Here is a 24,610-nt window from a genome sequence, read left to right on the forward strand (position 1 = left end):
CTCGGTGGCGCATGAAGCCAAAATAGCTCAGCTTCGCCGACCGAGCCAGCTAACTTCTGGTTTAGTGCCTGGCTAACTTGAAAAGAGACAAAATGATTTAATCCTGCAGCTCTTCTAGACTTTCCAAAATGCTATTGGACCAAATGGCTCAAATTATGACAGTCAAACGAGTCATTCGGTGGTTGTGACGCTAAAAAAAAGAATTAGCCACCATTTTACAGCCGCTTCTTTCACAATGCAAGTAAAAAAAAGTATTTTTAGACCACAGTGATATTTACACGTTTTGCTCTATGACATAAAATAAATGTCCACAATGTAATTATAAAGCGCTTACGTGCCTTAAAAACTGCGGTTGCTAACAAGTGGCTAAACATTGACATTAAACGTCATCTCACTGAACATAGAGACTCATCTACTCACTAGTCCGTCTTAACAGGGAAATTATTCTAACTCTACAAATCAATTTACAGAAAACATGTATAGTAATTAATGTAGTAAGAAGCTTAGTGGTGGTGACATTTTAATCATGCGACTGCAGTGTCCTCCGTTTATAGCCTAACAATAGCTTGTTAGTGCTAGCGATTTCATTTTCGCGTACGAAGACTAGTGTCTGCCACATAGATTATTTTTGGCGGTATTTCAAAATCCAATTTTTAAAAGTGATACCGATGCTAACTTCCTTGTTAGCCTACAAAAATACATCATCGCTACACCACTCAAATTTTTTTAGCAACTATACTAAAATCTTTGTGGCGGGAACCAGGGCAATGCTAACATCCGGGTTAGCCTAGCAACAACATCCACTTCCGGTTAGAAACCTGGCAGTTAATTGATGTTAGCTTGGAGGGCTATTCGGTGAAAGTGTCGTTATTAATGTGATATAAAGGCATCAAATGTGCACTTCAGATGAATTAGATGTGTGCAGTTTGAAATAACATCGTGTGGGGGGAAAAAAAAGACAATTAAATTGCGGTAAGCTAATGCGCTCTACCCGGAAGTGAATGTAAACAAACTTCGTGTCCGCTCTTTAAACGTTCCTGCCAACTCACGTAGCAAAAACCATCCGTTTTTATTATCATAAAACTGTTTTATTGAATCGTTTTTTTTAAATAGCTATGAGAATGAAGCTGATAGGGTCGACAGAAAGACGATTCTCCCTCCCTGTAGTGCGCCTGCCGGTTTAAATCTCCCTCTCTCGGCGATGCAACTTCCGCTTTCAGCACCATGTACAGCGCCGTCACTCTCATTTTTTCATCGAGAGCTTATACGGCAGCTCGAGGCGGGGAGGTAAACTTTTGGCAATATCGGGAGTGAAGGTTTATCGCCGCTGTTATACGACGAGTTGTTTGCGCGTCTCTGTGGCTCCGATGTGCAGCTCGGTCCGTCGCAGCGAAAAATAAAAGTGCGGCCACGGAGGCGAGACCGACGGGGAGAGGCAGCGAAGATAAGGCTCCCCCCTCGATATGAACTGAATATGCACAGAGAGACGAGTCCGTGAAGCAGAGCTCGCTGCCACTGGGTTACTGAGGGGATCACATCGTAGTAGTAATCTTTTTTTTTTTTTTTTTTTTTTCTCTCTTTTCTTTTTGTAAATACAAGACAGGAGAGAAATCCAGCGAGTTGCAACGCGAAAAGAGAGCCGGGGAGGAAGAGGAAGAGAAAAAAAAAAAGGGACTGCCGTGCGGGGGGACGCAAAGGGACTCGATCTGCATGTGAGACCGCTGGTCCTCACACACCGGAGGCAAGAGATGCAGCCTGCGAGCAAGCTCCTGACTCTGACTCTCCTCATCTTCATGGGCACAGAACTCACCCAAGTAGGTTTCCTATTTTAAACGCCATTTTCCAACCTCCTCCTCCTGTAGTATTATTATTATTATTAATAATAATAATAATATTAATATTATGATTTAAAAAAAAAAGATAATTGGCTTGAGAGATTACCCCGGTTACCTCGCATTAAAGAGCCCCGGTGAATTAGCCCCCTCTACCCCCCGTTTAAACAGATTAACGGGTGGGATTACATGATGTGAATACATTGTGCTGCTTGACGGGCGCGGATAGATCCAGCAGAGAGGAGGAGAAGGAGCCCTGCTCAGTGTGGCTGAGATAATAAAGGTGGTGGTGTTGGTGGTGATGGAGAGGGAGGGGGGGGGGGGGGATGTATTGCATGATTTGTCAATTTCCTCATTAGCAAATGGTCAGATTAATCAGCCGGCGCTGCTGTTTTTCTTAATGCACTGTGATGCCTTGCAGCTCTCTTGTGGAAAGGCCATTGGATGGATGCATTTTCTTGCTTTTTTTTTTTTAAAATCACGGGCTCCACAATCAAAACGCAGTGTCTCAAGGAAAAGGTTGTTTTGAGCATGCTCAATGACCACAGTGTGACTTGCTTGTTGCCTCCTGTGTGTGTGTGTGTGTGTGAGGAGAGAGAGAGAGAGGAGAGAGGGGTGGTGGTGGTGGTAAAGAACATTCAGTCCAACAGTGCCAAAGCCACCCAGCCTCACGAGTGGTAAACAAAATCACCGGTCAATAAAATGCTTGCGTGTGATTCTTTTACTGGAACTAGTAATTACTTCCTGCTCTCCGAGGGCCATTTGCAGCAATACGTATAATAGCTACTGTTGCATTAAACTGTTGACAATATAAATTCCCACGATCACTGGAGAGAGAGACAGAGAGACAGAGAGAGAGAGAGGGAGTGAAAGGAGGGGAGAGTTTATTTATTCCCAGGCCCTCCCCGCCACCACTGGAATGAAGAATTTGGTGATTTAATTGGCCTTCCTTGAGTCATATTTCAGGGGGGGCGTCACTGTCGTGCGAATCCAATTGTGGTTGGTAATTGGAGACTGACAAAAGGAAAAAAGAAAAATCAAACATGCCACTGAGGTACTATCAATAAATTAATCTCTGCTCCCAGTGTATCTGCAATATACTCCACTACTCCGAGTGACAAACTCAATAAAACGTGCTGGAAGTAGGTTGCTGCTGCTGCTGCTGCAAAAAACCCCTGCTGGCCCTGATAAACCAACGTGTTAGAACAATATTGATGTAATATTGCTTTGGCAGAAATGTGCCGGCGATTGATTTCCGCAAATTTATGAGGAATGTCTGCGAGCGGGAACGCTTTTTATTCATGGAGCAACAGCTTGGTGTGGACGTTCGCGTGGAATTTGATTTTTACACGCAGCTATTACGATTTTGATCTAATGAATGTGCGGCCTGTACGAGGGACGGGGAAAAATGCTGACACTGTCGAACAATGGGGAGGCTATTTGCTGCCGATTGATGGAAGCCATCAGTCAGAGGAGGGAGAGGGGGAAAAAAGGGGGGAGTGTGTTTCATTTTGGGTTTCATGACAGTCGGTTCAGGTCCTGCATGGTGCCGGGTCAGGGCCCAGTGTTACAGTGACAGTCAGTGTCTCTCTCTGACGCCCTGAGAGAGCGTGTGTCATCTGTTTGAAGGTAAGTCGATACTAGTCCACACGCAGCCTTGCCTGTCTGCGCCCCTTCCTTGAGAACAGAAGCAGAAGATACACTGACAAGCCTCTATTTATACTGCCCCTGCTATAGAAACCTACATTTCAACGTAGGATGGAGATGCCTCTGCGCAGCTCGTCTGTTTGAAGCCAGATATAAAAAGTGAGAGGTGTATCTATCTAAAGGTGCGTTTTATTGCCAGATAACTCATGAGAGAGTAAAAAAAAAAAAAGCCATCCGTGCAGCATGGCCGGCCTTGATCTCCGATGCTCCACAAAACGAGTGCTCTCTTAATGACCACATTAACCACCTTGCTTCAGAAGTGTCGCACAGCCCTCAGACAGCGCGGGGCAGCTTTTCTTAACATCTGGCCGAGGGAGCGGGGAGACACCTGATTAGTGGCACACTCTCCTCTTCAATTCTGCCCGCGTTTTTTCACCCCTGTCCCCCCCTCTGCTGAAGGATCTGGCTCCTGCCTGGTGTTAACACGGAGAAGAATAGCAAGCAGGCAGCGGAGGCAGCATCTGGTCCTCACCTAGTGGCTCCCCCATGGCTTCAGGCCCACATCCTCAAGCATCACAGACACCTGACAGAACAGATGGCACCGCTATTTGCCTCCCCTTTGACACCAGGCAACCTACATACCAAAGCTCAAGAAATTACTGTAAAACACCAGCACGTGGTTGGGTTTTTAGTTTTAAGAATGTAGTGTTTTACATTCACTACTATTTAAAGCATCTAATTCACATGCAACAACTAAATCTACTTCCACAGAGGCTTCAGCAGGGGAACAGTTAGGGTGTTTTTTTTATGTATGAAAACCCCCCAAAAAGAGGCGAAAAAAAATCAATTTGGTTTCATGTGAGAAACTGAAGACAGAGTTGAGCTGAATTGCAATATGCGTGGTGTGATTGGCAGCCGGGGGTTGAGGCTATTTATTATTCAGTATGGCTGGTTGAGTGACGAAGCAAGAGGAGAGAGAGAGAAAGTGAGCAGAAGAGGAGTAGGTGGAGCATTATGTAGTTCACTGGCATGCTGGAAATGTGATTTTTCTTTTTTTTTGTGCCACTTTATGAGCATTTACTACATTGGATATTGAAGGTGTCAGTGTGGTTCTGCTACGATATGAACACCTGTTCACTGTAATGCAACATAGTGCAACAGCCCAGTCAGAAATACGACTTCTATGAAGCGTAAAATGTTCAATTTTGTATGTATTTTGGTCATTTTTCAGGCTGCTATTTGAATTTCTCCTCCTTTAATGAAAGCATGACAAACTCAGAATTGTAATATTTACAGTATAAATGAATTTATAATACAAACTCGGAGATATTTATCTTTTCCATAACTGATAAACAAGCTGTTCTCAGAGGAAAATTAGGTCCCCAGATCACTGTTTGAAGATAGAAAGGTGGCAGGGTCCGCCACATGTAAACAAAGTAAAACAGTGTGAGACTGTGTTGTCCTTTTTAAAGGTCAAGTTTGTTTATTCAGTCATGAAAACAAAGAGAGTTTGTTTATTTAGTTTGTTTAGGACTAAAAAATCAGTCAATGAAGATCTTTCTCTTCTGATTAAAATTTAGATTAAGATGGCTATATTATTATTATTATTATTATTATTATTATTGTGATTGTTATTGTTATGACTCTATTGTGTAATGTGGCTGCTTGATCCCCTCCAGGCAACTTCCCTAAATCATAATTTGTGTCCTGTATAACAACTTCAATCACACACCCACGGTTTAAAACACTGCAGGCTACATTCTTACAAAAAACAACACATAATCTGATCAAAACCTCTCTTACACAATCTTATTTATACAGAGTTATTACATCAGACTGGATAACTGATCATTATACAAGTGTTGCACTTGTTATATTTGCAAATTTGACCTCTTGTCAGTCACTCCACAACAAAGTGCTGTGGCACTCGTCTAATGAAATATTGTGCTCTGAATTTACACATCCCAACAGGGATCCTTGAAAAATGCTTGAACTGCAGTGTGATATTTTAAAGTACTTGTAATTGCATTACTTTCATTAAGACTCGCTACCCGACTGAATAGTTACATTTTCAGGGAAAGACCTAAAAATGAAAATAAAAGCATCCAGCAGACTGATCCGGCCTCACGCTGCCCTCCATTTCTGTAACAGCTGGTGATGGAGAACTGATCAAAACTGAGCCAGATGTCTATTTCAGATACAGGATTGTTTATTTTATCATTAAAAATGCATTGTTTTGCATCCTAAGGTGCTGGAAAAGCTTGAAAATGCACCTTGAAAATGCTTGAAAGTGCCTAAATTTTCTAAAACACCCTATAAAAAGTCTCTGACTGGTTTCTCAGTTAGAATCAGCCATCTTTCATCAACACACCTGTGGATTTCCTCCTGATGCTGGTGTCTTTTTTATCACACTGACTTTAGATCTTCTGTTTCACCTGTCTTGACACTAAATTGGATTGGACTCCACCTGCGACAGCTTAGAAAACTAACTGCACCCATTAGAAAGCTTCTAAGAGACCGCTGTGTCCACACTGAACTGCACCACATCACATCACATCACGCAAGACTATGGGCCGGACTCTGGACTGCAGTGCACAGCGGTGAGCCGACCCCTGCCGGTACTTTGGCAGCAATCTGTGGAGCCATCACTCCTGTGAGCTCTCACCTCAAAGGTCACAGAGAAGAGATGAGAGAGACAAGAGAAGAGGTATAGCAGGAGGGAAGGGGAGAAATATGGAGGGTGAGTGAGTGCAAGCTTCACTCCCCTTCCATCTTTTCAGTTTACCAGAAAAATGCATTATGGAGCACACAGGAATAGCTGTGGACACAGAGCCACTCTTGCTATTCTGGGGGGCCTCATGTATGATGCAGTGCTGCGATTTAGCCCGTAGGCTGCAGCATTAGCCTATACAAGCCTGCTGACGACTGAGAGACGACAAATAATTCATCTGTCCTGAGCTTTGGAGAGACTCTAAACAACAATATGCACCATTTAACTGCACTTTCCTAATGTGCGTGCAATAGTTTGAGTCTAATAACCACATTTTCCGTGCGTAAAGATGAGATTTTGTGATGTAAAGCCAATGAAAATCAACGTTGTTTTTTCTAAAATGCATAAAGTTATCTGTGCATTCGATAAATATATGTTTTTGGATGTTTTATGGTGCATCATTGCATGTTAAGAGCCCTTCCCTTTCTGATTGTAGCAACGCCGAAATCAGCTACACGATGGCGCCAGAGACCCACGAATCAAACACGCTCATCCTCACTCAGAGCGCGCAAAGCAATCCAGCAACCTCTCCGTAAAAAAACGCACTCCCGAGTCCTGAAGCCCTGCGCTCCTCACTGAAATGCGACATTCTGCGGGAGTGTGTTCATTCACTGTGACATATGTGGGGCTGTGCGGTCACACATCACACCGGTTGTTAAAGTTTTTAAATACAAAAATGAAAGGCCAGCTTTACCATGCGTGATCCTCTCTGACCGAGAGCCTCGTGGAGGGAGGAAATAAAAAAAAAAAGAAATGTCACTGTCCGCTATAAATAATCCCTCAGCAGCGTCAGTGTCGGCCGACCTCAGCCGCACTGCTCATTGTCATTCCCCCCGGGGACGCAGCCCGTGTCGGGCAGCTTTGGGCGAATCAGGCGCGATCCCAGATATCACCATGAACGGACCCAAACCTGGCTGACATCATTGCGTCTGGCGATATAGATAGATCCGTAGTACCTCCTCCTTCCCTCCTCTCATCCATTTGGAGCAGCCTTTATGTGTGTGTGCGTGTATGTGTGTGTGCAGTCAGTGGCACTTAATCACAGAGCGCACCAAGGCAGGAGGCGGACCGTCGGGCGTGAACGAAATAGTAACGGTGAACCGGAGAGGCAGCAGTGTGCGGGACAAGGAGCTATCCAGAGGACGCATCCAGCAGCCGCTCTCGGTTGTTGCTCCCCCTCTTTTTTTTTTAACTGGATCAAGTGTTGCCGTTTTTACCTCCTCGGTCGTCTGCTCTCGCGTCCGGACTCGTTCGCCGCCGCCACTTCGATTTGGAGATGTCCAAAAAAAGAGCATCCGATCCGGAGTCCCGGGTGAAGCAGCAAGCAGCCGCGCTGGGCACCATGACTCGCCTGCCTTGTTTCTCCCCGGAGTCTGTAGAATGAAGACGGCTTTTTGAAGTAAAGAGTCCCAAAAAGCGAAGCGCTAAAAGATGTCGGTGCCTTTGCTGAAGATCGGCGTCGTGCTCAGCACCATGGCGATGATCACCAACTGGATGTCGCAGACCCTCCCCTCTCTGGTCGGGCTCAATACTACCAAGCTCACGGCGGCACAGGGAGGGTATCCAGATCGGAGCACCGGAGTAAGTGCGCAAGTTTCGCAAAAATTCCTGCGCCTTTTTTTTTTTTTTTTTACCCACCTTCCTCCATCCTGAATGAATGAATCAACTGCTGCAGGTAGATTACAATCAGTCACAGGCAATATGCGCGCCTTTGAGTTAATGAATTAGAGGAGAAATCCTGTGATGCGCTTTGCAAGGCGCATGAAAAAGTGGGAAAAAAAAGATTTGGAGAGGCATCGTAGGCATCTTCCCCCTGCGTCTGGTGTTGCTCCAGCTGCCACTGGGGCTGCTGCCTCTGTCGATATGAGCATCCTGCACTAAGTGGAAAGTTATTGGTCGCCCCTCTTCTTCTGGTATCGACACAAATGAGAGATCCGTGGTGCAAAAATTAGCCGATTGACACCAGCAAATATCAGGGCAGTGCTATTTTTCTCTCTCCTTGCCCCCTTCTCTGAATCAGCGGGAACCCCTCATTCTTCCTTTCACCGTGTGTGTGTGTGTGTGTGTGAATGAGCGAGAGGCGCTCAAAGCCAAGATGCTGTTATAGAGTCAAGATGAAGCGTTTCTTTGTTTCTCTGGCAGGCTGCTGGCAGATTCGGAGCTGTCTCGGTGCCAGGATCACATTGTGAGCGCTCTTGTCAAGTGGATGTTTGCTCTGGAATTTAGAACAATGGATGTTGAAGGCAGATAAATGGAGAAATAGTAAAAAAAAAAAAAAAAGAAAAAGAAAAAGGAACGACTGATATTAACGCCTCACCGTGCTGTGTTTATTCCTTGATTCTGGGGAATATGCAGGCGTTGTTTTCGCAGGTCCTCTGAGGTTTTATCTGATCATTTTTGTCAGTGATGTGTGATAGTAATGAACGAGCAGCACAGAGGAACGCTGAGGTGTCAAGGCAGCTGCTCAATAGTGATTTTTCTTTGTCCTGCTGTCAGCACATCCTTTGGTAGAAAGCAGCTGACTGACAGTAGCTGTGATCTCTCCTTTTTGGGGGGTTTTGGGAAAGTCATTCCTCACTAATTGAATAAATCAGCAGTGATTTTTTCTTTTTTAGAACAGCAGGTTGGAAACTGGAGTTTTCTCTCTCTCTTCCACCTCTTTCTTACGTCATACACGTCATTGCTTTACGCACCCAACCCACTGAATAATGGGAGTAGCTCCAGCTGCCTCCATTGGCTGCATCTTCTCTTTGTGTGGCCGTAAAATATTCTGTATGTTGGCGCAAAACGGGTGGAGCTTGGCGGTTTGTAGCGGTACAGCTTTTGCACAGAACATGCACAATACACGTCACGAGCGTCCTCCTGTTTTTTGCTGTTTTCCCTTCTCCTCCAGCATCACTGCTCACCTGCCCCCCCTCCTTTTTTTCTCTCCCCATCCACTCCTCTTTTGTCCTCAGGTGTTGCCAGCAAACCCAGAGGAATCGTGGCAGGTGTACAGTTCAGCCCAGGATAGTGAGGGGAGGTGTGTCTGCACCGTGGTGGCGCCCCAGCAGTCCATGTGTTCACGGGATGCCCGCACCAAACAACTGAGGCAGCTGTTAGAGAAGGTAAACGCCGCTTAACTCCTCAGCAACACACGGCTCTGACAATCGATTGCCATGTCACGCCCGCAGTGACCTCCTTCACTCCTTTTACTTACAAAGGCGAAGACACACACATAGGCCTACCCATGCTTGTGGTCTTCCAATCACCTCTTTGCCTGTAGGACAAGAATAGGAATCACGCTCTAATGAGCTCCCTGGAAACCAAAAAGGCATCATGGGAGGCAGCTATACGCTCCCTATCTGCTTCTGTTGTACTGCACATACCCAAAGAAACACATTTAATGATGCAACCCGGCTCAATAACTATGCACTGGTCTCAAAAGGAATATTAAAACAATTCTGTGATATATTTTTAATGTAAAGATGGAGAAAGTCGCCAGGTGATGCAGAGTAGCTCACTGATTCACGTATATGGGAAAAGACAACACAGACATCAACAGAGCTCTAATGAATACATAGAATACGTGCCAGGTTTACGGAGTTAGAGAGCATGACGGTCTTGTAGAAAACAAATGTCTTAACAGTATGCATTCTACACTTCCACCATGTGTCGGAGGCCCCTGACTAGTTGGCCTGATGTCAGGGTTTGTGAATCACTGCACGAAGTAAGCCAAAGCAACATATTGAAAATCTGTTGCGTTTTTTTCTCACTCGTCGCTCTAATTAGACCATTGGAAATATGAGATGTGGTTCGTTCCTCAGTCCCAATGTGTCCATATGTCACATGTTCAGGTCCAGAACATGACCCAGTCCATCCAGGTGTTGGACCAGCGAACCCAGAGGGACCTGCAGTACGTGGAGAAGATGGAGGTGCAGCTCCGTGGCCTGGAGACCAAGTTCAGGCAGGTGGAGGAGAACCACAAGCAGAACATCGCCAAGCAATACAAGGTACGAAGCCACCGACTCGACCGCCATTCTGTCACAGCTGCTCTGTAGCCCATCATACACAGCCTTGCCCATTTTGTGTTTGTGTGTTCCCACTGTAGAGATGTGTTTGCCTAAAAGAACCGTGCCACATAGCCAGAAACCCAGAATGCATGCAGAATCAGAGAGCTTAAATGGTTGGATACATAAACTGTATGAATTCATATCCTTATTTCACACCAGCTCACTTCTAATAAACCTTTGTTAATATCCTAAATCAACTTTATGAGATTTAATAAAACACTGTTGTTCATCAGAATGAGCACGTAATGGTGATGTTGTTCTAAAAATTAAGATATTTGCACATGAGACCCACAGCTGTGATCCAATCTGATGGAGGAGAGAGAAAAGAGACAGAGAATAATAAAAGTTCTTTTGAATTGATATTCTGCAGGAAGAGGAGGGTATCATTTGAAATGTTCAGAAAAGTGCTTATATGCCAGACTTCACAACTACTTTCACTACTTTTTCTAATCTCTATACATCTTTTTTCCATCTAACAAGGGCTGTAAATAACAAATAGTAATTAATTAACCAATTAATATGCAGATTATTGTCTCAGTTTATCGCTTAATTGTCAGAAAATAGTGAAAGACCATAAAAACCATATAAAGTTGTGAAAGGGTCTATTTTAATCCATGTTTTCCAAAACCTAATCAAGTATTTTAGTTCCCTAAACTGAAGAATTTAAGTTCCCTAAAGTGACGTATTTTAGTTCCCTAAACTGAAGTATTTTAGTTCCCTAAACCTAAGTTTTTTATTTCCCTAAGCATTTGTGTTTTTGTTGCCTAAACCTTCACATTTTAGTTCCCTAAAACTTTGTATATTAGTTCCCTAAACCTTTGTATTTTTGTTCCCTAAACCTAACAGCAACAGAAAACCCACAACAAAAGGGAAATAATAAGAGATCTTATATTTTAACCCAAACCATTTTCCTAAACCAAATCAAGTATTTTTGTTGTCTCAACCCAAGTCTTTTAGGTCCCTAAATCTAAGTCTTGTAGTTCCCTAAACCTAACCAAACAGCAACAGATAACTGTAAATAAACAGGAAATAATAAGTGATGAGTGGGAGTCCTACACCTAACCTACTCAGCCATGACAGCAGCTCTTGTCGCTGTTTTGTAACATTAAATGATGCTGCAACATTTATTATGATGCTCCAGGACCACACCAGCACAACCACATCACCACGAGACATTCAATGCCACCTTTTAGTAGTTGCTGAGACTCTGTGCTACAGACACAGTTCAAATGGGACCAAAAAGTATTTAGGTTTGGTGCTCAGCCCTGTTTTACAATTACTCACACAAACTCAGTTCTTCCTTTTACCTGCATTCTTACCTGCAGCAGCTTCAGTGTTTGCATCATCTCACTTTCGCAACACATTTGTGTGCTCCTGTCACCTGTGCATGCTCGCAAAAAAACCCATGCATCCAACGCTGCATCCAGGGCATGCGTGCAAATTTTCTGTCTTGTCATGTCTCAAGTGCATATATATATATACTAAGTGTGTGTGTGCGTTTGTTTGTGTGTCTGTTAGATAGGCTAGCAAGCTCCAGCCCCTGTCAACAGTTTGTCGTTTTCTTGCTTGCAGGGCTAACTTTAAGACATGTAAAGAGAGCCACAGGGAAGAAGAGGCAGGTCAATTCCAGATTCCCCTGAGCTGGGCCACAGTACTGAGAGCATTTGGGCGTCAAACAGTTAATTTTACCTTTAGCACCATTAAGACTAAGAAACCCCACCCTTCTCCCAAACCAACCCACCACTGATCTCTTCCTGCATGTTACTGCTGTCAAAGTTTTCCATCTAAAAGCTTTTTTCAGACGTAAATACATTTATTATTATTATTATTATTATTATTACTATTATTATTATTATTATTACTATTATATTAATTGCTGTTATTCATTTTATTTTCCTTTGGCTTTTGTCTATGCATATTTGGTTACTCAACAAATCTATACGTAAAACTATAGACGTAAAAATTCGAGACACTTTGTTGTGTGTGACATGTAAAAGCATGTAACCCTTAATACGATGTTGCATTTTAAACGATGATGACCAATAAAGAGCTTTCCCAATTGTTGTCGGTGTACCGAGGGCTTGCTTTTTAACGGCTGGTCACTGCCGGGTGGACGGAGCCACCTGCTCTGCTCGTCCGGCGGGTGGAGAATATTGCTCCGGGTTTGTTTGCTCAGACACACACCTGCACGGACAAAAAAAAAAAAACACACAGCTGTTCACACACAAACACTGAACATGGACACAAGCAGGGGGGTCTTCGTGTCAGTGAAGAGGCAGGCTAGAGTCAGAGTAGTCAGGTTCAGACAGGTGTTTTTTTTTAAAAAATTCTTTTTCTTTTATGGACAGTCTCCTTTTTGTCGCGCATGACACTCAACCGAGCTTATTCTAATCCTTTCAGGCCATAAAAGCGAAAATGGAGGAGCTTAGACCGTTGATACCAGTGTTGGAGGAGTACAAGGCCGATGCCAAATTGGTATTGCAGTTTAAGGAGGAGGTCCAGAATCTGACGTCAGTTCTAAGCGAACTTCAGGAGGAGATGGGGGCCTATGACTACGAGGAGCTCCACAACAGAGTGTCAAATCTTGAGGAGAGACTCCGAGCATGCATGCAAAAATTAGGTAGGCACAGAAAGTTGTTGGCACACACTCTGCTGCAAACACGTGCATGCACAAACACCCAGTATGTTGTGACTGACCAGAGGAGAGATGTTCAGGCATATTCACATGATTCAGAACATCACAGGAACATCATGTGCGGCTGTGACACTCGACCAGTCCTGTGCACATCACACAAGTCTTATAACACACCCCATGGTTTCTATTTTAAACATGCTCGCCCTTTAACAGACTTTGTCATTTGTATAATGTTGGTCAGATAAACTGATACTGAGGGCTGTGCATGCACCCACAGAGCTGGAGTTACATCCTGGTGATTTCTATATCTCCTGCACTTTTTCCCGCAAAAATGCGAGGCGCTAGACTAAAAACTATTGGTCGATGGACAGAAAAACATCAATCATCAATCAACGCTGAACATTTTCTGGTTTCTGCCCCTCAAATTTGAGGATGCACTGCTTGAAAGTTGAATGAAGTGGAGGTTTATTGGACAAAACAATTTGATGACTTTTTTCTCACTTTTTTCAAGATAAATCAATAATGTAAATAGTCATTAATGGCAGTCCTTCAATAGCCCCTTTTAAGCACAAGTGCTGAAAACATTGATCGAGTGACAGAAAATCAATTTTATAAATCGATTGAAGTCATTTGTCTACCTCAAAGCCAAACACTTTCTGGGTCCCAGCCCAACAAATTTGGGAATGTGCTGCTTCTCTCTGTTATACTTCTTTTGTAAATTTAATAATTTTGGGTTTTGGACTGTCTATCGGACAAAACAAAGATTTTATCAAAAACAAACTGATTTTTTTTTTTTTAACAAAAACCAAGAGATTTTATCTAATAAATCACAGCCCAGAACATGAATTGATAATGAAAGTAATCATTCGTGGCAGTCCTACAAGGCCCATCTTCTATCCAAGGCACTAACACTGAAACCGTTGGTCGACTGACAGAAAATCAATTTACAAAAACTATTAAAGTGATTTATCAGCCAAAGAAAAAGCAAAATGATTTTCTGAGACCCAGCCTCTCAAATTTGAGAATGTGCTGCTTGTCTGTGTTTTGTATCAGCGTACATTGAATACTTTTTGAGTTTGGGCTGTTAATCGGACAAGAAACAGTCATTCATCAATCCAAAAGCCGAACATTTTCTGGGTTCAAGCAAACTCAAATTTAAAGGATATGATTTTAAAAGAGTTCATCAAGATCAAGATCATTTTACAGAATGAATCATTAATCAAACTATGAGTTGATGATGAAAAATACCGTTAGCAGGGGACTAGTGCTGAAACTGTTGGACGATTGACAGAAAATCTGATGTATAAATCAGTTAAATTCATTTACCGATCAACAAGACAAATGTTTTCTGGCTTCCAGCCCCTCAAACTTGAGGATACGGTGCTTTTCTCTATTTTATATCATTGTAAAGTGAATATTTTGGGGTGTTTATCGCACAAAACAATTTTCACCTTTTTCAGTGTTTTATGAGATTTTATTGTACAAAAAACTACCAAGAGATTAATAGATGCTAATAATAATCATTGGCAGCTGTCCAGCAAGGCCCAACTATGACACAAATCTGTTTTTTAATATGGAATTCTGAATGAGTCTATGGTAGCTTCCTGTGATGTAATGATTGGGATGTGTACATACATAATTAGGTGATTTACATGGTTTAAACTCACACTGATGGATATCATACAGAGAGAGAGCTTACAGACAGTGTCTTCAGCTTGCAAGTTCCCACCACAGCCTTATCTTTGCTTTTGCCTCCGTCTCTTCACACCTCTGTCACAGCCCACAGCGCTAATAGATGCACACCCACACCACAGTGACTAAGACGCAAGAGCAGAGACACTTACAGGCCCCGCATCACGGGTATATTGTGTCCCTGTTTGAAATTATTCACAGTGCAAGATGACAAGAGGAAAAAGCTTTTGGTCACAATGGCCACTGTTCTTTTTGGAAAGCCAGTCGAGACACAGCGACGGGGTTTAAATTGCAAAAAGAAACCGATCAAAATGCACAAACGCACCCGATCTCAGCTCCCCAGTTACTTCTCCTGTCATTATTTCTCTTTGTTTGTGCACACACGGTTCATTTGTTTACTGGACACCTCTGCTCTCACCACCTACCGGACTGGAGCGGGGAGGCCTGTCTGTGTTTTCACTCTCAGTTCAGTGCACACGGCGCTCCTCACATCCGCGGGTCTGATAGGAGAGCAGGGGGAACTGCGGGAGGTGCTCCAGTGTGTGTGTGCGAGATCAGACGAGATAAAGCCGAGGTCACCCAGCGAGGGACTGGCTCGGGCAGAACAGAGGGTGGCGACTCCTTTCATCTTCACACGACTGCTGAGGCACTCATGCACAGCGCACACCAACACACTCCAGAAACACTCCCGATATTGAGATTAAACTCGCGAAGGTCACTTGCCAAATTTGCATCGTCAGATCAACAACGGGGGGGTGGAAAGAGAGAAAAATAGAGAGGGCAGGAAAAATGTGAGTATTGAGTAATAGACAGAGCGACGAGGGGAATGGATAGAAGGTGGTAAGAGGGAAGGAGAAGGAGTGATAAAGTGAAGGCGAGCAGGGAAAGTGAAAGAGAGTAACTAGGGTCCCCACAGAGCTGTCCTTCAAGCTGTTTTGTGCCGGAGAGACTAACAGCCCGGCGGCTGCTGGGACACAATGGCCATCGATCAAGGGGACATGCCAGCTTGCTGGGCAATAATCAAATAAATAAATCACCCTGTGTCGTGCCCCAGCAATGTGCAGGCACAAGGAGCTGCAGGCAAATCCGGCCCCTACACACCGAAACACTGATGAATGGAGCAGGAAAGTCATACCAGCACATAAAACCCCCTCTGCTGCCTGCTCTGCAGATGTTGTTCTCACCTTGCATTTCATCTGTAGAGTAGAGTTACGAGGCATAATGTTCTAGTCAGGTTCACATACCACAGAATCAATATTTTACTCTATACAAACAGCCTAAACATATCTCTGTTGTTCCCTCTCTGCCATCCTTATTAAAGAATAAATGGTTTCAAGGATAAGGTCACTCACCCCAATGCCGATAAAAAGCCGGGTGAGGTTATTTACACCCGTGACACACTTCAGATGGGTAAAGTGACGATATCAACTTAAAAAAAGGGAATAAATAATGTGTTTTCAAATCAATTTAGGATCTCGGGGCTTCCGGAGACTTTGAGTTTTGGCCATCGTTCCTTTAGGTTAATTGCAGAGATCTGGGAACAGTGAGCTAAAAAGACTTGACCTGAGCAGACCAGGGGTGCCCAAACTTTTTCCCTTGGAAGGTCAATACTGAAACTTGATAGCTGACCACAGGCCAAAGGCAAACACCTGCTATCTCTATTGTTGTTAGATGAAAATGGTACCAGGATACCCAGTTCCCTTAGGGTCAGGGGCCAGGGTTAGGAACAGTCCACCCAAAAATGAAAATTCAGTCATTATGTACTCAACCTCGTGCTGATGGAAAGTCAGGTGAAGTTTCGTAGTCCACAAAACATTTCTGAGGCTTCACAGCAAAACAACGTTGCAGCATTCTCCTAAACAACTGAAGTAGATGGGGACGTGTAATGTTCATGTTCACTGTAGCCACTAAGGTAGTAGCGTTAGCACGCAACTCAACTCAACGAAAATTATTACAAAATAAATTAGATCAACTCCCTGGATCTACTTTGTGCACAGCTGCAGCAAGTGTAAAAGGTCACTCAGTTTTTCTGTGCAGTGAGTGATTATTGACTAGAGCTGCAACAGTCAGTCAATTAATTGATTAGCTGATCAGAAGAAAATTCATTAGTGACAAATATTTGCCAGGTTCAGTTTTTCAGATGTGAGGTTTTTGTGCTTTTAATTTTCATAATCCAGGTCTCTGGAAGCCCAAAGATACCAAATTGATTTGAAAAGATGTTATTTAAGCTAACATCGAGTACATTGAGTACATTGAGTAAGCTGAGTATGTCTGGGACAAAATGAGACATTTGAAGATGTCATAAATCCATCTATTAATCGAAAAACGTTACTTAGAGTCCTACAATCAATAGTCCAGACGTGCAAACGTCTAGTTTAATCCGGTTTATGGACCATGACAACATTATTGCAGCATTCCCGGATCTAACTAATTACTTAAGTGAGTACAATGCCATCAAAACCAATAAAAACTGAGCCAAAACTACCAAAACAAGATACATGATGAAATTCCTGAGGAAGAGGAGGAGGAATATTTATTTTTAATGTTCATTCTATATCCAAATCCTCCCATTCCAGGGTAAAGGCTGATGGTATTTTTTCGTTATATCAGCTCCAGTTCCCATTAGGTTTTTCCATTTGCTCTGCCCTCTGCTTCGGCCTGGGCAAAATTCAGGCCAGAAGGGGATTAGACCCTGTGTGCATCTCCAGAATGCAGATCCATCAGCGGGCTCCCCAGCAGCCTGCAGTAGTAGTGTCATCTAAAGATAGAGGCGTGATTAGAGAAAAGAAATAAATAAATGAATGGCCAGTGTATTACTGTGCTCTTTAATCCCACTGTGGGTTATGTAAGGGAATCAACCCCCACTGGCAATAGTAGAAGCTGCTCATGTGACCATGTGTTTGTCTCTCAGCCGCCGCTGAGGTGTGATGCCCACACACACTCACAGGCACGACATATGTTGCACATGAACACATAAGCAAACCCACAGTTTTTATTATGTAAGTGGGAGAGATTTTACCAGATGAGACGATGGAGACTACAAAAAAAGAGAAGATATTTCACAATAATGAAGGGCAAGAGGGGTTAATGGAGACATTATGCTCATTTTCAGGTTCATAATTCTATTTTGGTTTACTACTAGAGAAGGTTTACACGCTTTAATGCTCAAACTGCTGCAGCACTGTATTCCCCCTCTGTCTGAGACGCTCTGTATTACCTCGTGTCTTTAAGGCCCGCCTCCTGAATACACACTCACCTCTGATTGGTCAGCTCACACATGCCTGAGCCAGCACCGTTAACAACAACAGAGCAGCTGTGCCAAATCAATTCTTACATGCCAAATTAGCCGCAAGGCATAAATTATGCAAATTGTGACTCCGTGATGTAGTGTGATGTCATAAAGTCACGGAATTAAAGGCGGGACGACTGACGAGGCGTTTTGGGAGCAGTGTTTTCTGTGGGAGAGAGCAGCTTCTGTCGGTGCAAACTTTGACCTTTTTAACTTTCAAGATCTTTTACGTGAAAACACTTAAAGGGTAATTCCACCAATTTGACACTTTTAAAGTGTGTTTCCAGGTCCTGGCGAGAACTGAGTGGTTTCGTTGCATTGTGGGTAATGTAGGCAATGGAGGAAGAATGAATAGAATAAATAACGCAATATATCTGGTTCTGCTGTATCGCTTTTGATCCTTTGTTTTGAAAAAAACTGTACATCATGAGTCCAACACTGCTGCGGGAGTGCAACCTGCAACTGAGTGACATCACTGGAGGCTATTCATCAGATTACATGCAGCTTCCTCCTGAGCCACAAAAGGCTTTATACTACTTCTTTCACATTTTGCAGTAGTGCTCCCCAAAACCTGTAAACACACTTAAAAATGGTGGAGTAAAAAAAAACAATAAAGCATTATAGGCCTCCTTGATAAAGAAAGAGGGGTGATGAGTGTGCTGCGCTGTGAGGGCTTAATGGATGCAACAATTCACTGAGAAAGATGCTAATGAAAACTTAAAATGAGCCATCGTCACAGTCACACTCTTTAAATTAGCATTTCAGAGCGACTCATTAGATTCCTGAGATAAAATTAACTCATCAAAATCATCTAATTAACCTTTGTGTCGCTGAAACATCCCCTGAAAAACGGCCACTGTCTCAATAAATGGATGTGATGTTGAGTAAGTATTGTTATTGGGTAAAATCGCATCTCTCATTTCTGCCTTGTGCTCATTAGAAAGGATACATTACTCCGACCAGCACTCAGTCACGAGGGCCACGGAGCCCAGTGATACTTTTGTCAAATCCGCAGCAACACCTCAATCAACACTAATTAACACTGCAGCAGCTTACAAGCAGCACACAAGAGCAGAATACACAGAGGCTCTCCCCCTCCTATTTCCCTCGCCCTCTCACTTTCTCACACACTTCTCACACAGAGTAAAACAGGCATTAGCATGTGTGAACGGAATAATAAGCGCCTGCTGCACAGCACATCCTGCAAAGAGAAAGGCAGAGGTGTAGCAACAAGATGGACATCAACTCCCTCATCCTTCAGGCATTTGGATTTGAAGTAAATGGAAGGAATAGATTTTGAGTTGGCCTGAATACCCTGCTGGGCGTTGTTCTAGATGTTCCCAATCTCGCTTCTTTCCTTCCAGCATGCGGCAAACTGACGGGCATCAGTGATCCCATCACCATCAAGACGTCCGGATCCAGGTTCGGCTCCTGGATGACTGACCCTCTGGCGCCTGAAGGAGATACACGGGTATGTACTCACGGTCACACAGTGTGGGAATCATCTCCTGATATGATGTTGAATGTATGGCTGGGTGTGTTTTTTTACCCTATATCTTCATGTGTGCCTGTTTGTTTCCTGGTTGGTTGGTTTATCAGATGGATTACACAAAAACTACACAACAGGTTTTAACAAAACTTGGGTAGAGGATGGATTTCGGCCCAGAATAGACCACATTAACTTTTGTTGTGGTTTAGGATACAGGGACGGATCCAGGGTTTTTTTTTTTTGACATGGCGAGATAGGGCATTTTTGACATATTTTGTGAAATTTTCAGGGAATGATGCATGGATTTTAAAGAAAAAGTCAGGCGTGTTTAGATGGCTGGTATCTGATTGGGTACAAAAGGGGACTGTGGGTCTTGGCTGAGGTATGCGCTCTACTGAGTGCGATTTTGATTTATTTCTATAAACAGATATTTGTATATGAATGCAGAATCTGTAGGCAAGGGACAAGATTGACCGTCACATTTCCTTCCTTCAAAAGATGTAGTGCACCAAAGAGGAAGCCTTTCCACAGATATCTATTATGCGAATATCCGTTGGCCCAGCCGGTCCTCATCAGAAAAAACAATCATATAAGTCAACTTTGAAGGCAGCTTATTACGACCCATATTGGCGGCGACCTGTAGTAATTGTTTTGGCAGCAAAAGAGGAAGTCAGGTGAAGTAGTATAAAGAGTATCAAAGTCTGCATAGGGAGGAGGTCGGGGATGGATGGTTCGTTCAATAAGCACAGGCCTGTAATCCAGGAGGCCACTGTGACTAAAAAGTCAACAGTGAGTTATTTTAACTTATCATAGTAAAGTGATGTAACATACTGAAGTTGTGTACATAACGAAGGTATATTCATAACTGGATGTTAATCCAAACTAAAGCTAACCAAATAGTTTCCTTGCCTAAACCTAAATGACACTGTGATGGTAAGACGAAGGTCCAGATATTAAACTGTTGATCAAACAACACAAGCAATCTGATCAACTGTCATCATCATCGCGATGATTGGTAGATTAATCCTTAATGAAAATAATTGTCAGCTGCAGCCCAACGATATTTGATACGCACACATTGGGGGATAAAATTAATACAAGCACACTGGCTGTAAACTTTTAACGCTGATGCATCTGAAGATATACAACACAACTGTGAAGCAATAATCGTCCTTGATCATAGGTGAAGGTCAACTCCTGCTGTGAAATTTAATAACCGTCTGTGTTAATTGGTCCGTCCTTTTATCAGATGATTGCATCGGATTTCCCTTTTGCGGAGAGGGGCTTCTGTTGGCTCAATAAATGGGTCTGCTTTCATTACTAAAACACATTAAAATGAAAGGACGGAGATAAATCTATATGGTTTGAAAGGGGGAAGCTGCCCGGCGGATAAGCAAGATAGGGAACTGGAAATGAAGAAAGTTTATTTGTCTGCTAAGCATGAAGATCGTCTGTGTGCGCCGGATTTACAAGACACTTTTTATAAGAGGCAGAACTTTCAATGTCACACGGGAGGAAAAGGGATAAAAAACTTGAGAGGAAGCAGCAGCGTGCTGTAACAGTAGCTGTGCAAACTTGCAGTTTGCCTCCTGAAGGCTAATTGTCCTGACAACAGAGGCGGTGTAATGTGTGTATTTTAAAAGACCCTCAGCAGCAAGGGTGAAGCGTACTGCTGACTAAGATTACATTTAGCATACCGTAAAGGCTACTTTTTTTGTAGAAACTAATACATTTTGAACAGAACACATGAAAGATGTGCTGCGTTATCAAAGGGCAGAAAAAGAAGAATGAGTGTAATTGACAGGAGCAGACAGGTCTGCTCCGTTTCTTTTCATCTTTCGGTTTCCTTACCTTGTGCTTTTTTTCTGAAGTCCCGGAGACATGCTTCCTTGATACGAATCATTTTTTAAGTCAATCACAGCAGCACATGGAAGCAGGTAGGGGAAGGGCTTCAGGTGTCTCAGTCCCACTGAGAGTAAGGAAGTGTTTGAGCTTCTAGCAGATCCGGAATAAGAGCTCTCTGCCCGGCTCCGCAGGGGCCAGCAGGAAGCAGGGCCGAAGTAGCAGAGACAGGCCTTTTATCTGGAATGATGGGCATCATCCCTGCGGGGCCCGGCTCATGCCACCCCGCGGCTGTCATCCTGACTGTTTGTATTCAGAAGCTGCCGGATCTCGGCTTCGTCTGGTCCTGGAGGAAGTCTCAGTGCGAACTTAATTGGGATGCCTGTTGACGTTGTGATGTGATTTATTCTGTGTGTGATCTGCATCGAAGATTCTGTTACTTCAGTCACGCTGACAAATGATGATGATGGGGGTTTTTTTCTGGCCATAGAGTCGTTATGTTTCTGGGTTTTGTGATCGCGATATCTCAAGAACAATTTGAGGGAAATTCTTTAAATTTGGCACAAATGTCCACTTAACCTTTGACCACCAAAATCTAGTCCGTTTATTCTGATGTTTAAGGTCACTGTGACTTCATGTCATCCCGTTCTCGTGATCACCATATTTCAGGAACGCCTTGAGGGAATATTTTCAAAATTGGCACAAACATCCACTTAAACTCAAGGTTGAACTGATTAGAATTTGGTGGTCAACGGTCAAGGTCACTTTCCCGCTTTTTGTGCTTTAAGAGCCGATTTGTTTTTCCAAGGGGATGAGAGCCACTGCAGAGTCACATCATTCAGTCACGGTCTCCAATATCCCGTTATTACAAGGAGCAACTATGGCGGACATCATCGAGTGTTGCTCCTGGCTTTGCATGCCTACATTGGCATCGGATTACTGTTGCTTAGATTTGGCGTCCACAGTGGAAAACTGTTGTTTATTCTCCTGTGGATAACAGGATACACCTGTGGACTCATTATCAATACCATTATTCAACCTCATAGCTCAGGAACAGCAGCCTGACTGGTGCGCAGAGACAGACAACCAAGAGGCTGTAATTCTAGTCCAGTACTGCTGTGTTTGATCCTAATTCTTCTTTCTCCCTCTTGTCATGATATTTCAGGTCTGGTACATGGATGGCTACCACAACAACCGCTTCGTGCGGGAGTACAGGTCGATGCAGGACTTCATGACGTCGGACAACTTCACGTCCCACCGGCTGCCCCACCCATGGTCAGGAACTGGTCAGGTTGTCTACAACGGCTCGATCTACTTCAACAAATTCCAGAGCCACGTCATCATCAAGTTCGACTTCCGCACCTCTTCAATCAGCAAGTCCCGGCAGCTCGACTACGCCGGCTTCAATAACGCGTATCACTACGCCTGGGGTGGCCATTCCGACATTGACCTGATGGTGGACGAGGGAGGCCTGTGGGCCGTCTACGCCACCAACCAGAACGCCGGGAATATTGTCCTCAGCAAGCTGAACCCCAACACGCTGCAGATCATCAAGAGCTGGACCACCAACCATCCCAAAAGGAGTGCCGGCGAGTCTTTTATGATCTGCGGCACGCTCTACGTCACCAACGGCTACTCAGGAGGCACCAAGGTCTACTACGCCTACTCCACCAACTCCTCTACTTACGAGTACATCGACATTGCCTTCCAGAATAAGTACTCACACATCTCCATGCTGGACTACAACCCGCGTGACCGAGCTCTCTATGCCTGGAACAATGGCCACCAGGTCCTCTACAATGTCACACTGTTCCACGTGATCCGCTCCGAAGAACTGTAACTGCTGGAAAACGGATTACATACATAAAATACATGTTGTCTGTGTAGAGATCTCCCTATATACAAAAATATATCTGCGAAAGAAAAAGACTCTATGGCAAGACCATTCTATTTATAATATGAAATAACTTCTACTGAGAGACTGCATCAACCGTGAATGCAACGTGGATTGAATGTGCATAAACATGAGACTGAAAAAAAATACCAAAATTGAAGGGTTTCATTCCAAAATGTGATATATTTGTTACAGAAAAAAAGCTTTATTTAAAAGTTCATATCACACAATCACAGAGGATTGTTAGACAAACAGAACTGTTTTGTAAATAAAAGTCTAAATACGACTTCTGACTTTAATAGTTACCCATAGTAGACTTTATTTTGATAGCTGCCATCGTTTCGTTCGAGGTATTTTATTTTGGAATGAAACTCTTTAATTGTTTGCCGCATAGAAAAATGATTGTAAAAGTAGACTAATATATAAGATTTAAAAGAATAAGAACAGATGCCAAAAAAAAAGAAAAAAGTCACGCCTTTTTTTTATATAATGGAATATCAACCTAAGCTCATCCCTGTGGCTCCGGTTCTTCTGCAGATATCCTCCCAGCTGAACTTTTCTTTTGGTCAACGGGGGTCCCGGAAAAAAAACGAAGACTGTTGGTAATAAACTGTCGGACCCCCAGGTCCCATGGACAGACAGGAAGGTGGGAGGTCAGTCTAGTCGGAAGACTTGATAGCCTAATGGGTGCAGTGAGGTCTGTCATTTTTATCAAGTACAGTAGCAAATCAAAAGTCTGTAGAGAAACAGCAAACAACAATAAGAACATCCACTAAAAGACCTGAAGGCACTGACTGTTGACAGCGCTGTTGTTTGAGATGATTTTCCTGTGTTAGTGACTACGTGTGAAAAAGGCTTTCTTTGCATGAGTGTTTTCTATCACTCCGGTCTGCTCTTCTGAATGTCTTTTGCTGTATGATACTATTAAAAAAAAATAGATGGGAGGGAGGGAGGGAGGGAGGGAGGGAGGGTGTGGTAGAAAACCTTTGGGATTCGAGGATTTACAAATTCTACTTTTTTTCCTGCTTCTTTGTATTTAGTTTCTTGTTTTGTTTATTTGTACTTCTTTGCGATCATTTTATTTTTCAAATGTTCTTGTATCACTGTAACTGTTGGCACCGGTTTTGCCTATCTGTATTTGTTTATTTGGACTGTGTGGGAGGAATCTATCGAGCTCACATCTCTCTCTAAAGAAAAAAAAAAAATTAATAATAACAGAATGTACCAAGTATTGTATCCTGGGAACCTGGTCCTCTTATCTGCGATTCACATCATGCGCCTGTAGTAGGGAGAGTTTTCTTTTAGAGGATAATCCTGTCTCATGTTTCCCCCCACTGCTAGTGAAGGATAATGCTGTTTAAATGTATACCCTCGCAGAGGACAAAAGCTTTTCACTCTTTTTGCGCTTTGCTGGACATGTGTTGTATCTGAGATGAGATAGTTAATGATTCGTGTCAATAAAACAGAG

The 24,610-nt window shown here is 43.3% G+C and overlaps 1 protein-coding gene across 2 annotated transcripts; it reads left to right on the forward strand.

The window, feature by feature from the left end:
• The first annotated feature begins 1,251 nt into the window (after positions 1-1,251).
• olfm1b (olfactomedin 1b) lies at positions 1,252-23,297 on the forward strand. Of its 2 annotated transcripts, none has more exons than XM_073477978.1 (6): positions 1,252-1,814; positions 9,207-9,356; positions 10,086-10,241; positions 12,702-12,921; positions 19,282-19,388; positions 22,414-23,297. In XM_073477978.1, the coding sequence occupies exons 1-6, from the start codon at positions 1,749-1,751 to the stop codon at positions 23,086-23,088; spliced, it is 1,374 nt and encodes a 457-aa protein (XP_073334079.1). In that variant the 5' UTR covers positions 1,252-1,748; the 3' UTR covers positions 23,089-23,297. The 2 variants fall into 2 exon arrangements, with proteins under 2 accessions (XP_073334079.1, XP_073334078.1); XM_073477977.1 differs by lacking the exon at positions 1,252-1,814 and adding an exon at positions 7,681-7,830.
• The last annotated feature ends 1,313 nt before the right edge of the window (positions 23,298-24,610 follow it).

The sequence above is a fragment of the Pagrus major genome, chromosome 12, assembly GCF_040436345.1.
Source record: "Pagrus major chromosome 12, Pma_NU_1.0".
In the NCBI taxonomy this organism is placed as follows: Eukaryota; Metazoa; Chordata; class Actinopteri; order Spariformes; family Sparidae; genus Pagrus; species Pagrus major.